The following is a 14,883-nucleotide window of genomic DNA, read 5'->3' as shown; positions in this document are numbered from 1 at the left end:
TAAGGAGTAAACACCCATATACTCCCCCAAAAAGCAGACTCCTGACAGTGACATTATTTATCCATTCAGCTCATCCCATTCAAACCACCACGAGTAGATTATGCCTTTCAGATGTTTCTGAAAACGACAATCTTTGGCGATGGAGGGAAAACGCTGGCAGACAAGTTGTAAGTTGAAGATACCTCTAGTGTGGGAGAACTTTGCCTGGTCCAGCTTCATATATTGTAACTGAGTTTTAAAGTGAGCTGGACTTAGTTTATAATTAGGTGAATCTACTGACGCCCCAACGCACAGATTGATCATTGCCAAAATTTGCATTAATGCCAAGATGGTGAATTTAATTGGTGCAAATTGTAACAAACGGGCAGGAGAATTTGGGATATTTTCTGTGAATTATTAGGATTTAGCATTTGTTCTAATTCATGCTCATTATTTTAAACATCAGTAAAAGAACCCCTTCCAAAAGTTGACCACTTTACCAGTTTGCATGGAAATCCCCGCACAGGACTGATGTTTTGTCTATTCTGTTTATTTCCAGTAAGGAGAACATAGTGGACATCCACTTGGCTGAAAGCGCCTCCCAGTTCAACTTCCCGGCCTTGCTGACAAAAACCTATTCCTTCCTCCTCCAGCACTCAGTGAGCAGAGGCAGTGTACACATTGGAAGAGCCTTTGGCTTTCTGCTTAGCTGCTAAACTCTTATCACTGATTGATAAATTGATTGATTCATTCACTCATTCATTCTTTGCCTCACATACTTTTCTTTTGCTTAACATCATTAATACCAAATACCCCAACCTAGACAGTATTATCCACTTTTAACACCTTCCCAAAATGTAAAAAGTGATGAAAGTTGATAATAAATTGGATAAAATGTTCAGAAAGATTATTTTTAAATAGTGATAGGAAATTACAGCAAAAGCAGAGAAGGCTGAGAGTCATTGGTGACATATGGGGGTACAGGGCTACAGAGGCCAATGTGGGCATCAAAATTCCATGGTGAAGTCCCTCCTCTAGTAATCGTATTGGAACACGGATCTTCAGAGAGCAAGATGGGGCGATACAACACACCGGATATCAGGAGATTATAGAGCGTCTACTTCCTCTGGTGATGCAGATAGCACATCCTTCTTAGAGATGCAGAGTTGGAAGACCAGATAAAAGAGAAAGTAAACTGGAAGAAAGGGATGGTGGATGAGATGAAGGGAAGGGTGGGCCAGATAGAAGGGACAGTAAATTAAAAGGAATAGATAGTGAAATGGACAAAGCGAATGATAAACCAGGTGGAGGGGGCACTGAGCTGGACGGAGAGGACAGTAAACTGGAAGGAAGGGATGGTAGGTTGGATAAAAGGATTGGTGGACAAGACCCAGAGTACTCTGGCCTGGACAAAGATAACAGAAAACTGGTAGGAAAAAATTGTGGCCTGGGTAAAGACATTAGTGGACCAAACAAAGGGGACACTAAAATGGAAGAAAAGGATGGCAGACCAGGCAGAGAAGGCACTGACCTGGACAGTAAGCTGGAAGGAAGGGATGGTAACCTAGAAAGAAAGGATGGTGGATGGGATGAAGTGTTGGAAGACCAGATAGAAGGGACGGTAACTTGGAAAGAAGGGGTGGTGGCAGGGCTTAAGGGAATGGTTGGACCAGATGGAGGGGACAATAAACTGAAAGGAAGGAATAGAGAACTTGAAGAAAATGGTGGACTATGGTGGAGGGGGGCACTGACCTGGGCAGAGGGGCAGTAAACTGGAAGGGATGGTGGACTGGATTAGGAAAATGGTGGACCAGGAGAAGGGGACACTGACCTGGAGAGAGGGGACAGTAAGTTTTTTTTTTTTTTTTTATTATTTTTATTATATTTTCAGTGTAGGTACAAAACAGAACAGAGCCTATTGGGCATACCCAGGCTCGGTCAACAAAAAAACATAGAAAAACAAAACAAGAGAAAGAAGAAAAGAAAAAAAAAAAAAAAAACACATAGAAACCTTCTATATGTTCCTAACTAAACCATTGTACGCTCAAACCACTTTTGCAGGCTATTCAAATCAGTCCTCCAATTCCATGTGTACTCTGCAGTACCCATTTGTTCATTAATGGAATGAGATGTGCAAGGTAGTACTATAATCATGTTCATAATCATATTCCCCCCCCTTCCCATGCCTTTCGACTGAAAAGACCAGGGACTATTATGAGATCAGGAACGCCATTTGAGCTATACCCAGTTACTTAATGGAGCGAACTAATCATCAATCGAGTCCGCATTAGTAGACAGGGATTCCGTCCAAATATCCCATATTTTGTGGAATTTTTTTTCACAACCACGTGACAAGTAAGTAGCTTTGTACAGTGGTAGGGCCGCATTCACCAACCTCTTCCAGAAATTTATTGAGGGTGCAGACGAGGCCTTCCATCTGAGTACTATAGATTTACGGGCATAGTAAAGTAATAGTCCTAGCAGGGTTCTGATTGCCCGGCGTGGGGCCAGTGGCCCGACGAGTCCCAGCAGACATACCTCTACAGACAATGGCACAGGAACAGTGGTGACAGTCAAAATAAATTTGGTTACCTCGACCCAAAAAATTGCAATCTGAGGACAATTCCAAAAAATATGGATAAAGTCCGCTGAGACTGAGTCACACCTCCAACAAGAGGCAGAGATAGATGGATAGATTCTGTGTAAGCGCTTGGGCGTGTAATACACCTTATGTATTATTTTAAATTGGACCAATTTATCTCTGGCTGATACTAGCTGTGAGAAGGGGTATTCCCACATTTCTTCCCAATCTTCTGTATCTAATGCCGGGAAATCTACCTCCCACTCTGCCTTAAGGTTTTCTAGTCCCGTGTGTACGTTAGGGAGTAATGCCCTATATATGGAAGATAAGGGTTTAGATAGAGCTTCATCTCTGAGCAGAGTCTCTAGATTCGAGGTGTAAAAGGCCACGGAGGCCCCTGCAAACTGAGTGTTGAAAGCGTGCCTAAGCTGCAGAAATCTAAACAGGTGGGAGTTAGATAAATTATATTGTTCTTTCAACCTATCAAAAGTCTGTATTTTGCCTTCAAGACAAATTTAATTTATGTATTTAATGCCCTTGCATGCCCATACCCCAGGGTCGGGAATGGACCTGAATTCTGGTAATTGCGGATTGAACCAAAGGGGGCAATAAGGGGAAATGTGTCCAGAGGGGATGGGGCGTATTAAATTTGCCACTGTCCACGCCCGTATTACCGCTCTCATTGCTGATGTAAGAGGGAAGGGAGCTCTAGAGCCCCGGTAAAGTAGATTCCTTAGCGCCTCAAACATGCTGCTTCCAGAACCACTGCTGCATTGGACTCGTCAGAGATCAGCCAGTTATGGGCGTGTGATAGCATAGCCGCCACAAAATAAGAGTGAAGGTCAGGGCAAGCCAAACCCCCCTCTCCCCAAGGTCTCTGCAGCACCGTCAGCTTAAATCTCGGCTGACCGGATCCCCAGAGAAAGGATAATAGAACGGTATTTATTAAGCGAAATATCTTTTTTGGGATCCAGACAGGTGCGTGTCTTAGAGCATAAAGAAAGGCAGGCAGAAGCTTCATCTTAAATAAATTGATCCTCCCGATTAAAGAGAGGGGAAGATTCGCCCACGCCCTCAGTCTCTTTCTCATCCTCTGCACCAGTGGTTCTAAGTTAAGGGTATAATAGTCAGAGGTAGATGTAGAGATATGAATACCTAGATATTTAATTTTGTCTGTCCATAATAAAGGTAAATTTGGATCCGCAATATCTTTTGCGGCCCCATCTATCGGCAAAATTTGGGATTTATCCCAGTTTACTTTGAGCCCCGAACAGCTAGTGAAGTTAGAGAGAATGATCAAAGTCTCCCGAAGGGATTGGGCAGGGTCACTCAAGAAAAGGATAAGATCATCCGCATACAAGGCCACTTTCTCATGAATGGATCTCACCTGTATGCCCCTAACCCCATCTGCCTGTCTGAGGGCCGAGGCAAGTGGCTCCATCACCAAGGCAAAAAGGGCCGGCGACAGTGGACAACCTTGCCTCGTGCCCCTTCCAACAGAAAAGGGCGCCGACAGAGCACCACCAAGCTTAATCTGCGCCATTGGATCTTTATATAAAATATCAATCCATCTGCGGAATACCTCTCCAAAACCCATAACTTCCAATACCATGGACATGAAAGGCCATGCCACTGAATCGAAGGCCTTTTCAATGTCCAGTGTCACCATTACTCTTGTAGAGGACTCAGTGGGAGGCAGATGGAGATGGGTGAACACCCTACGTAAATTTATATCTGTTGACTTCCCTGGCATGAAACCAGTCTGGTCTAAATTAATTAGGGAAGGAAGAATCGTCCTCAGTCTGGTCGCTAGCATTTTTGTCAAAATCTTGAGGTCATAGTTTAGCAGGGATATTGGCCTATAAGAAGCACAGAGGGATGTGTCTTTGCCGGGCTTAGGGATGAGGACTATGTGTGCCTGATACATTGAAGGGGGTAAGGACATCTGTTTTTTACTTTCAGAGAAGACTTTTAACAGTTTTGGTGCAAGTAGTGAGGCGTACATTCTGTACCATTCACCAGGTAGGCCATCGGGCCCTGGTGTTTTACCACTAGGAAATGAGCAGATCGCCTCCTCTATCTCCTCAATGGTAAACTCTCTGTCTAAAAATTCTAAATCCTCCTGCGAAAGAATGGGTAGGCGTAGGGACTGCAAAAATTCCCTACGTCGATCTTCAGGCCATCCAGGGACCGCCTTATATAAATTTTCGTAGAAGGATCTGAATTCATCTATAATTAGTTCGGGGGTAGAGATAACCTGACCATCTGAACCACAGATTTCTGACACCACCGTCTGCATTTTAGAGTCCGCAACTAAATTCGCCAGGAGTTTGCTATTTTTATCTCCGGATTCAAAGATCTTCCCTGCTAAGGAATTTAAATCTAGATGTGTGGCTGAGACAAGATGTAAAGACAATGCTCTTTTTGCCTCGGCTAACCGGGTAAAGTGATCTAGGGTCGGGGAGCCAGAAAAAGCCTCCGCCGCTCTAGCCTCTCCCTCCTCAAGTGCCTGGACCCGACCTGACATCTCAGAACGGACCGCTTTAATAGCTGAAATGTATTCTCCTCTGGTGTTGGCCTTAAAAGCATCCCAGACTATCTGCTCCGAGGCTGAATCCTCATTAATCTCCCAGTATTGTTGTAGTTTGGGAGAGACCACCTCCCCCACCCTCGAATTCTGCACCCATTTGGGTGCTAAACGCCAACAGTCATGACTCCTGGTGTTCGACAACTCCAAAGTGACCTCCAGAGGTGCATGATCAGAGAGGCCCGCCGGCAAGTACGAGACCCCTCTCACCGCCGCCAGGGCACAGGTGTTGCCAAAGACCAAATCGATCCTGGAACCAGATTTATGAGTAGTAGAGTGAAAGGAGTAAGCCCTAGCGGTTTGGTGCTTCCATCTCCAAATCTCAGTGTAATTAAAAGCTTGTGCCCAATGAAGCAGGTCTGGTGAATACGCCCTATTTGGATTGGACGAATCCAGGGACGGATCCAAGATAGAATTAAAATCTCCAGCTATATATATTCTGGAAAATTGTAACGTGGCTAAAAGCTCATATACCTTGTAGAGGACCCGGTGGTCAAAGGGTGGAGGCACATATATATTCACTAAAGCATAGACCACCGCCCTGATCTCCAGTAATAGAATTATGAATCGGCCATCTTGATCAGTTTGTAGATGCACTACCTTATATGGAAGGGATTTGTTCAATAAAATGGCCACTCCCCTTGCATAACTGGAGTACGTTGCATGTAAGGATTGCCGTAGGGGACAGTAAGTTAGCAAGACAGAATGGTGGACTAGATGAAGGAACCTGGATAGAGGGGTCAGTTAACTGGATGACGGGGGCAGTACATTTGAGGAAGGAGATGGTGGATTGGATGGAGATGATGGTGAGTTGGATTGGGTAGATTGGGTAGAGATGATGGTGAATTGGATTGGGTAGATTGGATGGAGGTGATGGTGAAGTGGATTGGATGGAGTTGATGGTGAATTCAATTGGATGGAGATAATGGTGAATTAGATTGAGTAGATTTGATGGAGGTGATATTTGATTATGTAGATTGGATGGAGGTGATGATGGATTGGGTCGATTGGATGAAGGTGATGGTGAATTGGATTGGGTAGATTGGATTGAAGTCATGGTGAATTGGATTGGGTAGATTGGATTGAGGTCATGGTGAATTGGATTGGGTAGATTGGATGGAGGTGATGGTGGATTGTATTGGGTGGATAGGATGGAGGTGATAGTAAATTTGGATTGGGTAGATTGGATGGAGGTGATGGTGGATTGGGTAGCTTGGATGGAGGTGATGGTGAATTAGATTGGATGGAGGTGATTCTGGATTGGATTAGGTGAATTGGATGGAGGTGTGGTGGATTGTATTGGGTAGATTGGATGGAGGTGAATGTGAATTGGATTGGGTGGATTGGATGGAGGTGATGGTGAATTTGATTGGCTAGACTGGATGTAGGTGATGGTGAGTTGGATTGGGTAGATAGAATGGAGATGATGGTGAAATGGATTGGGTAGATTTGATGGAGGTGATGGTGATTTGGATTGGGTAGATTAAATTGAGGTGATGGTGAGTTGGAATAGATGGATTGGATGTAGGTGATGGTGGATTGGATGGAGGTGATGGTGAATTTGGATTGGGTAGATTGAATGGAGGGGATTGTGAATTGGATTGAGAGGATTGGATGGAAGTGATGGTGAATTGGATTGGATGGAGGTGTAGGTGAATTGGATTGGATGGAGCTGATGGTGAGGTGGATTGGATAGAGGTGATGGTGAATTGGATTGGATGGAGGTGATGGTGAGGTGGATTGGATAGAGGTGATGGTGAGTTGGATTGGGTAGATTGGATGGAGATTACTGTGAAGTGGATTAGGTAGATTTAATGGAGGTGATGGTGATTTGGATTGGGTAGATTGGATTGAGGCGATGGTGAGTTGGATTTGGTATATTGGATGGAGATGATGGTAAATTGGATTGGGTAGATTGGATGGAGGTGATGGTGGATTGGGTAGATTAGATGGAAGTGATGATGGATTGGGTGGATTGGATGAAGGTGATGGTGAATTGGATTGGGTAGATGGATTGAGGTCATGGTGAATTGAATTGGGTAGATTGGATTGAGGTCATGGTGAATTGGATTTGGTATATTGGATTGAGGCAATGATGAGTTGGATTGGGTATATTGGATGGAGATGATGGTAAATTGGATTGGGTAGATTGGATGGAGGTGATGGTGCATTGGATTGGGTAGATTCAATGGAGGCGATGGTGAATTGGATTTGGTAGATTGGATAAAGGTGATGTTGAATTGGATTGGGTAGATTGAATAGAGGTGACGGTGAGTTAGATTTCATGGAGGTGATGGTGAATTGGATTGGCTAGATTGGATGGAGATGATGGTGAAATTGATTGGGTAGATTGGATGGAGGTGATGGTGAAGTGGATTGGGTAGATTGGATGGAGGTGATGGTGATTTGGATTGGATGGAGGTGATGGTGATTTAGATTGGGTAGATTGGATGGAGGTGATGGTGAGGTGGATTGGGTGGATTGGATAGAGGTGGTGGTGATTTGGAGTGGGTAGATTGGATGAAGGTGATGGTGCATTGGATTGGGTAGATTGGATGGAGGTGATTGTTATTTGGATTGGGTAGATTGGATGGAGGTGATGGTGAAGTGGATTGGATAGATTGGATGGAGATTACTGTGAAGTGGATTGGGTAGATTGGATGGAAGTGATGGTGATTTGGATTGGATGGAGGTGATGGTGATTTAGATTGGGTAGATTGAATGGAGGTGATGGTTAAGTGGATTGGGTAGATTGGATGGAGGTGATGGTGATTTGGATTGGGTAGATTGGATGGAGGTGATGGTGAAGTGGATTGGGTGGATTGGATGGAGGTGATGGTGATTTGGATTGGGTAGATTGGATGGAGGTGATGGTGAAGTGGATTGGATGAAAGTGATGGTGATTTGGATTGGGTAGATTGGATGGAGGTGATGGTGAAGTGGATTGGGTGGATTGGATGGAGGTGATGGTGATTTGGATTGGGTAGATTGGATGGAGGTGATGGTGAAGTGGATTGGATGGAGATGATGGTGAAATTGATTGGGTAGATTGGATGGAGGTGATGGTGAAGTGGATTGGGTAGATTGGATGGAGGTGATGGTGATTTGGATTGGATGGAGGTGATGGTGATTTAGATTGGGTAGATTGGATGGAGGTGATGGTGAGGTGGATTGGGTGGATTGGATAGAGGTGGTGGTGATTTGGAGTGGGTAGATTGGATGAAGGTGATGGTGCATTGGATTGGGTAGATTGGATGGAGGTGATTGTTATTTGGATTGGGTAGATTGGATGGAGGTGATGGTGAAGTGGATTGGATAGATTGGATGGAGATTACTGTGAAGTGGATTGGGTAGATTGGATGGAGGTGATGGTGAAGTGGATTGGGTGGATTGGATGGAGGTGATGGTGATTTGGATTGGGTAGATTGGATGGAGGTGATGGTGAAGTGGATTGGATGAAAGTGATGGTGATTTGGAGTGGGTAGATTGGATGGAGGTGATGGTGCATTGGATTGGGTAGATTGGATGGAGGTGATGGTGATTTGGATTGGGTAGATTGGATGGAGGTGATGGTGCATTGGATTGGGTAGATTGAATGGAGGTGATGGTGCGTTGGATTGGGTAGATTGGATGGAGGTGATGGTGCCTTGGATTGGGTAGATTGGATGGAGGTGATTGTGATTTGGATTGGGTAGATTGGATGGAGGTGATGGTGAAATGGATTGGGTGGATTGGAAGGAGGTGATGGTGATTTGGAGTGGGTAGATTCGATTGAGGTGATGGTGCGTTGGATTGGATAGATTGGATGGAGGTGATGGTGGATTGCATTAATGAATTGAAAGGATGATCAGATTCAAAAATTCAGTAAGATAAGATATGAAGTGAAGCTGTTGCTCCTTGTAATTGGTTGCCACCAATCTGCAATTCTAGACTTGGGATCGATGCCGGTGATGAGGATGAGGAGTCTCCTCATATCAAACACTACCAGCAATCCCATACTGTGTCCTTTCCCCAGCATCACACTTGGGGCCCTTTGGGCCCTCTAATAGCTGGGTTTACTCCGCATAGTTTGCTTCTGATGATGATGATCATTTGTCAGATCTTTTATTGGAAATATTTTGCAGGCTCCCAGGATCTCTAAAATCATCCACTCTCTTGCCGGACCCAGGTAAGCCTCCCACCTTCGTACGCCTTTATTTTTGGTCAGATGTGATGTGGGAGGAGTTTGTAGACCTCAGGACAGTTCTGATTTCCGCTTATGGCATTTTATGCAAGTATAGGAAAAAGATAAACATCTCTAGGCACCCCTTGGGTGTGACTTTCTAGGGGCCCATTCAGTTCAGGGGTCCCTTTTCTCAGGCACATTATGGGGAGGATGGGTTACTGGGGGCTAAAAATGGCAGAGGGGAAGATGGAGGACAATCTGAAGATTTCTGAGTGTCTGCAATGACTAATCTGTGCTTCCTCAATGCAGATCTATACAGGAACACTGGATGGACCATGTAGCCCTGCAGGTAAGGTTCCCGGAGTCTGGAGGGCAGAGATGCGGTCACACATGAGATCTGTTCTAATTCTGTAATTTCTCCACTTTCTTCACCTCATCCTCCGATTCTCTGACATTACATGATAAAGGTGCAGCATGCAGAAATATGTCTGTTTTTCCCATGGCAACAAATCATTTTTCTGGAGGAATGGATGTGGGATCCGACTGGTTACTGGGGACTTCACATGTTTGGCTCTCAGACTTTAATAGATCAATTGAACTGTTTACGGCAAATTAAGATTTTGATCACCATCCAGTATATGATTTGTCATACATGCAGAGATATCATCACCGACACATCGCCCCCGTCCATGTCACTGACCACTTCAGCCCTTGTGTAGAGTGTCAGTTCCTGCAGTAAATGTCAGCTGTTGTCTTGAATGTAAGCTCCTGTGGCAAGCCCCAGCTTCTGTGGTGATGCGCTGCGTTGTTTCCTCCAGGAATATCAGGCGGAGTTCATCAGGGAATGGAAGAAGCTGAATCTGGACGCCATCATTTGTCCCATGTTAAGCCCGGCCTTCAACATTGGATACCCAGGGAAACTTCTAGGTAGGTTCTGTGTCATGACTGTCTGGATGGGAGGACGGGATGTTAGGAGTTTATTAAATCTCATCAAACACATTACAATCTTCTTCACATCTACCACCAATTATAGAGAGAAAGAGTGTCTGCCTGATCGGATACAAACTGAGCCAATCATTGGGGTTGGTCCTCATATTACATAGATTGAGAGTGTAGGGTCAGATTTCAGCAGGTATGTTGGAATGATAATGGACCCTATAAAGGGGGTGATGGGAACTCTGATGTATGGTGACCTTCCCTCTCCTCTGGATCCTTTCAGACTCCCATAGTCCTCAGGTGGTTGTCTCTAATCCAGCAATGTAATGTGTATTGGTGATCTGCAGACACTGAGGCTGAGGGCCAGGAATATTGGCTGAACAGGTCAGAAGAACCGGGCTGATTGGTTTTGGTTTCCCTGGGATAAGTGCATAAGTCTGGGAAATGGCTCCATTTTGGGTAAAATACATCGAAGTCAATAAGAATGGTGGAAGTGAGGTGGTTTTGGTGGTTTTTATGGGTCACCCCCGAAAAATCACCCACTAAATGAGGGAAAACTTGGATGTTCTTCTAAGCAGAGCAACACAGGGGACAGGGATGGAGGGTCTTGGCTTTGGTGAAAGGTAGCTGTAATGTCTCCACTGATAATTCTGAACATGAAGGGTCTATCCTTTGTGTTTAAAGGTACTGTGGCTGGTCAGATCATGCATGCCCACCCCCGTGTCCTCTACTGTCAGCCAATGTGGCGGAGACCGGTAGAAAGAGGTAGAGAAAGTCGAATGACTCCACATGAGTGTACTGGAGACAGGTATAGGGACATGGAAGTGCTCACAACTCCACATGACTCCACCTATAATGTCGTCTCTTTCAGCTGCTATCAGCTACACTATGCTGTACAATATGCTCCAGTTCCCGGCCGGCGTGGTACCTGTGGGTTTTGTCACCAAAGAAGATGAGAAGGCACTGAGACATTACACCGGATACAATAATGACCACTGGGACAAATGCTTCAAAAAGGTGTGTAGCCCTCTTTTGGGGGGGGGGGGGAGAAATGGCCCTTCCCAAACAGGATATTGCACTAAACCTGTAGGTAAATAAGAGAACCAGAAGAAAGGTGGACGAGTGGAATTGACAATAAAGTTGGCAGAGCTTCCACCCCGGACAGGGCCTCCACTCCCTACCCAGGACAGAGCCTCCACCCAGGACAGTGCCTCCCCCCAGGACAGGGTTCCCACCCAGGACAGGACCTCCACCCCCCCAACTAGGACAGGGCCTTCTTCCAGAACAGGGCCTCCATCCATTGTCCAACCAGCCTGGAAAGGAGCTTCTAACCAACAGTAACTGGAACTTAGTGTCAGCCTATCTCTTCTGTGTCTTAGTCCCACTCCTAGTAGTTTCTAATCTGTCATGCAACTGGACCTCTAACTACCAGAAGTGGCCATCAGATGCCTAACCTGTCTCTAGCCTATGCTGGTTATTGAGCCCTGAGCTAAAACTAGCTATAGAATCCCAGACCAGAAGGGACAGTGTTACCTAGAATAACAGGATCTTTATAAAAACCATATTGCATGAAACAGGTTCACCTATTGGACAGTGACCACTACACACATACAGGAGCACAGACCTACCTACCTGGCACTGTGCATGTGGGATAATAACAATAGGACAGATACATCTATCACAAGGATTCAGATATACACTCAAGAAGCTTTGAGCAGCTGCAGTTAAACTGTTAGAACATAGGAATACTTGCATAGTAGTCTCTTATTCTGGTCCGGATTAAAATACAACAGCAGTAACTGCCCTGGACAGGACAGGTGACTGACACTTTCTCTCTCTGTTTTTTTACCCAACATCCCATGGTTTTTTTACCCAACATCGTGCACACGTACTATATTTACTGGCATTAACAAATGCAGACAGTAGAGGGCAGCACATCCCTACAGGTGACTCCTGGGACAAAATAGGGAGAACAGTTGCAATGGACATGTGTAAAGGTTCATGGATGAATAATTGTGACCCAACTCCCTATACATGGCACACAGTCCTATAGGTTCTGTGCCACACCAAGAGTCTCACAGACACACATAAACCTCTGAAACTCTTCCATCACCAATGTTTTCTGCACACAGAACAGAGACATGAAATAGTTGGGGGGCTACGTGGCAACTGGATGAGACAATAAAGACTTTAGCCCAGAGCCAAGCAGCAGTCTGGCAGGTCAGGAAAGGCGAGGAGATGTGCATGTCCCCCGCCCTCCTGAACCATACCAGATCCACATGCTCTTAACATAAAGGGGGGGGGGGCTTGCCAGGGGGGACCCTTATTTTGATGAGGACAAGGACCTCGTGTCCCAAACTTGTCTTGGTGGTTGTAGGGTTCTGCTTATGGGGGCACACGTCGCCTTCCCTCAATGTAATGAGACAGGGTTACATAGTACAATTTCTGTCTGGGGGCATTCTTAGTTAAAGTGGGCTTTAATAAGCCCCCTGCCCTCAGACCACCAACAATCGCCGGGTCAGGGCTGTGGGGATGAGGCTCATGTCCTCATTAACACTGGGACAAGGTGCTTTGCCAGGGGGTGCCCCCTTATGTTGAAGGCATGTGGCCTCGTATGGTTCAAGAGGGGGAGGGAGTAATGTACAGACTGTAGGGGTCAGGAGTGTGTAATGTACAGATTGCAGGGGACAGGAGTAAGTGATGTACAGAGTGCAGAGGTCAGGAGTGTGTAATGTACAGAGTGCAGAAGTCAGCAGTGTGTAATGTACAGAGTGAAGGAGTCAAGAGTAGGTAAAACATAGATTGCTGGGGTAAGGTGTGTGCGTGTGTAATGTACAGAGTACAGGGGTCAGCCGTGTGTAATGTACAGAGTGCAGGAGTCAGGAGTTTGTAATGTACAGAGTGCAGGGGTCAGGAGTAAGTAATGTATAGAGTGCAGGGGTCAGGAGTCTGTAATGTACAAAGTGCAGGGGTCAGATGTAAGTAATGCAAAAAAGAGTGCAGGGGTCAGGAGTGTGTAATGTACAGAATGCGGGGGTCAGGAGTGTGTAATGTACAGAATGCGGGGGTCAGGAGTGTGTACTGTACAGAGTGCAGGGGTCAGGTGCAAGTACGGTATAGAGTGCAGGGGTCAGGAGTATGTAATGTACAAAGTGCAGGGGTCAGATGTAAGTAATGTACAGAGTGCAGGGGTCAGGGGTGTGCAATGCACAGAATGTACGGTATAGAGTGCAGGGGTCAGGAGTATGTAAACTACAGATTGCAAAGGTTGGGAGTAAGTGATGTACAGTTTAGGGGTCAGGAACGTGTAATGTAAAGGGTGCAGGAGTCAGGAATATGTAATATACATAGTGCAGGGGTCAGGTGCAAGTAATGTATAGAGTGCAGGGGTTAGGAGTATGTAATGTACATAGTGCAGGGGTCAGGTGCAAGTAATGTGCAGGGGTCAGGAATGTGTCATGTGCAGAGTGCAGGGGTCAGGAGTGTGCAATGCGCAGAGTGCGGAGGTCAGGAGTGTGCAATGCAAAGAGTGCTGGGGTCAGGAGTTTGCAATGCAGAGAGTGCGGGGGTCAGGAGTGTGCAATGCGCAGAGTGCGGGGGTCAGGAGTGTGCAATGCACAGAGAGTGGGGGTCAGGAGTGTACAATACACAGAGAGCGGGGGTCAGGAGTGTGCAATGCACAGAGAGTGGGGGTCAGGAGTGTGCAATGCACAGAGAGTGGGGGTCAGGAGTGTACAATGCACAGAGAGCGGGGGTCAGGAGCGTGTGATGTAGAGCGCAGCAGTGGCATGTGGGAAGATTGCCCCAGCACTGTTGTCAGTGGGAGGTGCTCAGTGTCAGTAAGGGATTGCCTGTTTCTAGTGAAGCCGCCACGTACCGCTCTACTCCTTCCTCAATGTATCTTCTCCTCTCATTCTGTGTCTCTGCAGGCGGTGGCGGATGGGGTGGGTTTGCCGCTGTCTGTACAGTGTGTGGCCCTGCCGTACCAGGATGAGCTCTGCCTGCGTCTCATGAAGGAAGTCCAGACCCTCCACGTGCGGCAGATGAAGAAATGAGAAGAGGACCTGTCTATGAATACAGGAGAAGAATATATAAATCTGTAGGCCGCGTCTAGCTGGCATTTCATGTTCTGCCCCCTGTTTTGGTAGCTTTGTATGCGATCGATGTCTCCTCCATGCAATAATTACCCCAAAATCTTCTGTCTCCCCCCCCCCCATAATTCCCGGTGATGGCGGCTGCACTCCATCCATCCCGCCTGAGCGCTGCCTTCTGATTGGTGTTGGAAATAAAGGGATTGAGTCATTGCAATCAGGGCCTCCTGTGGTGTGAATGGCGGTTTTTGTATTTCTCCGTCTCCTCTGATGTCCTGCGCCGGGAACGTTCGGGGATATTAGTCGGTCATCTGGCGGTTCCGCCATCTGATTGGATTGTATATCTCAGCGCAGATGAGATTCTTAACGGCTTTTATTCTCCCGGAGATGATTGGAGTTGATGATCCTCCAGATGGTGTCCCTCGGCTCGGCCGTATCAGACAATCAGGTGCCGTTCCGCACCTCTGACCTTCACCGAGCCAATTCCCACCGATAATCGCAGAATTTACATTTCCAGGCCGAGCCCCAGATTTCCGCACCTTGG

At 46.2% G+C, this 14,883-nt stretch overlaps 1 protein-coding gene across 1 annotated transcript in view; it reads left to right on the top strand.

Annotated features, from left to right (window-relative positions):
* LOC141103886 (vitamin D3 hydroxylase-associated protein-like) overlaps window positions 1-14,556 on the top strand; it is a 36,742-nt gene extending 22,186 nt beyond the window's left edge. The window contains 7 exon segments of the mRNA XM_073593946.1: window positions 70-167; window positions 539-638; window positions 9,272-9,315; window positions 9,622-9,661; window positions 10,131-10,239; window positions 11,120-11,265; window positions 14,178-14,556. Coding sequence (XP_073450047.1) covers window positions 70-167; window positions 539-638; window positions 9,272-9,315; window positions 9,622-9,661; window positions 10,131-10,239; window positions 11,120-11,265; window positions 14,178-14,303 — 663 coding nt within the window. The 3' untranslated portion in view covers window positions 14,304-14,556.
* The last annotated feature ends 327 nt before the right edge of the window (window positions 14,557-14,883 follow it).

The sequence above is a fragment of the Aquarana catesbeiana genome, linkage group LG07, assembly GCF_042186555.1.
Source record: "Aquarana catesbeiana isolate 2022-GZ linkage group LG07, ASM4218655v1, whole genome shotgun sequence".
Classification (NCBI taxonomy): Eukaryota; Metazoa; Chordata; class Amphibia; order Anura; family Ranidae; genus Aquarana; species Aquarana catesbeiana.
This window is presented reverse-complemented; position numbering and strand designations above follow the sequence as displayed.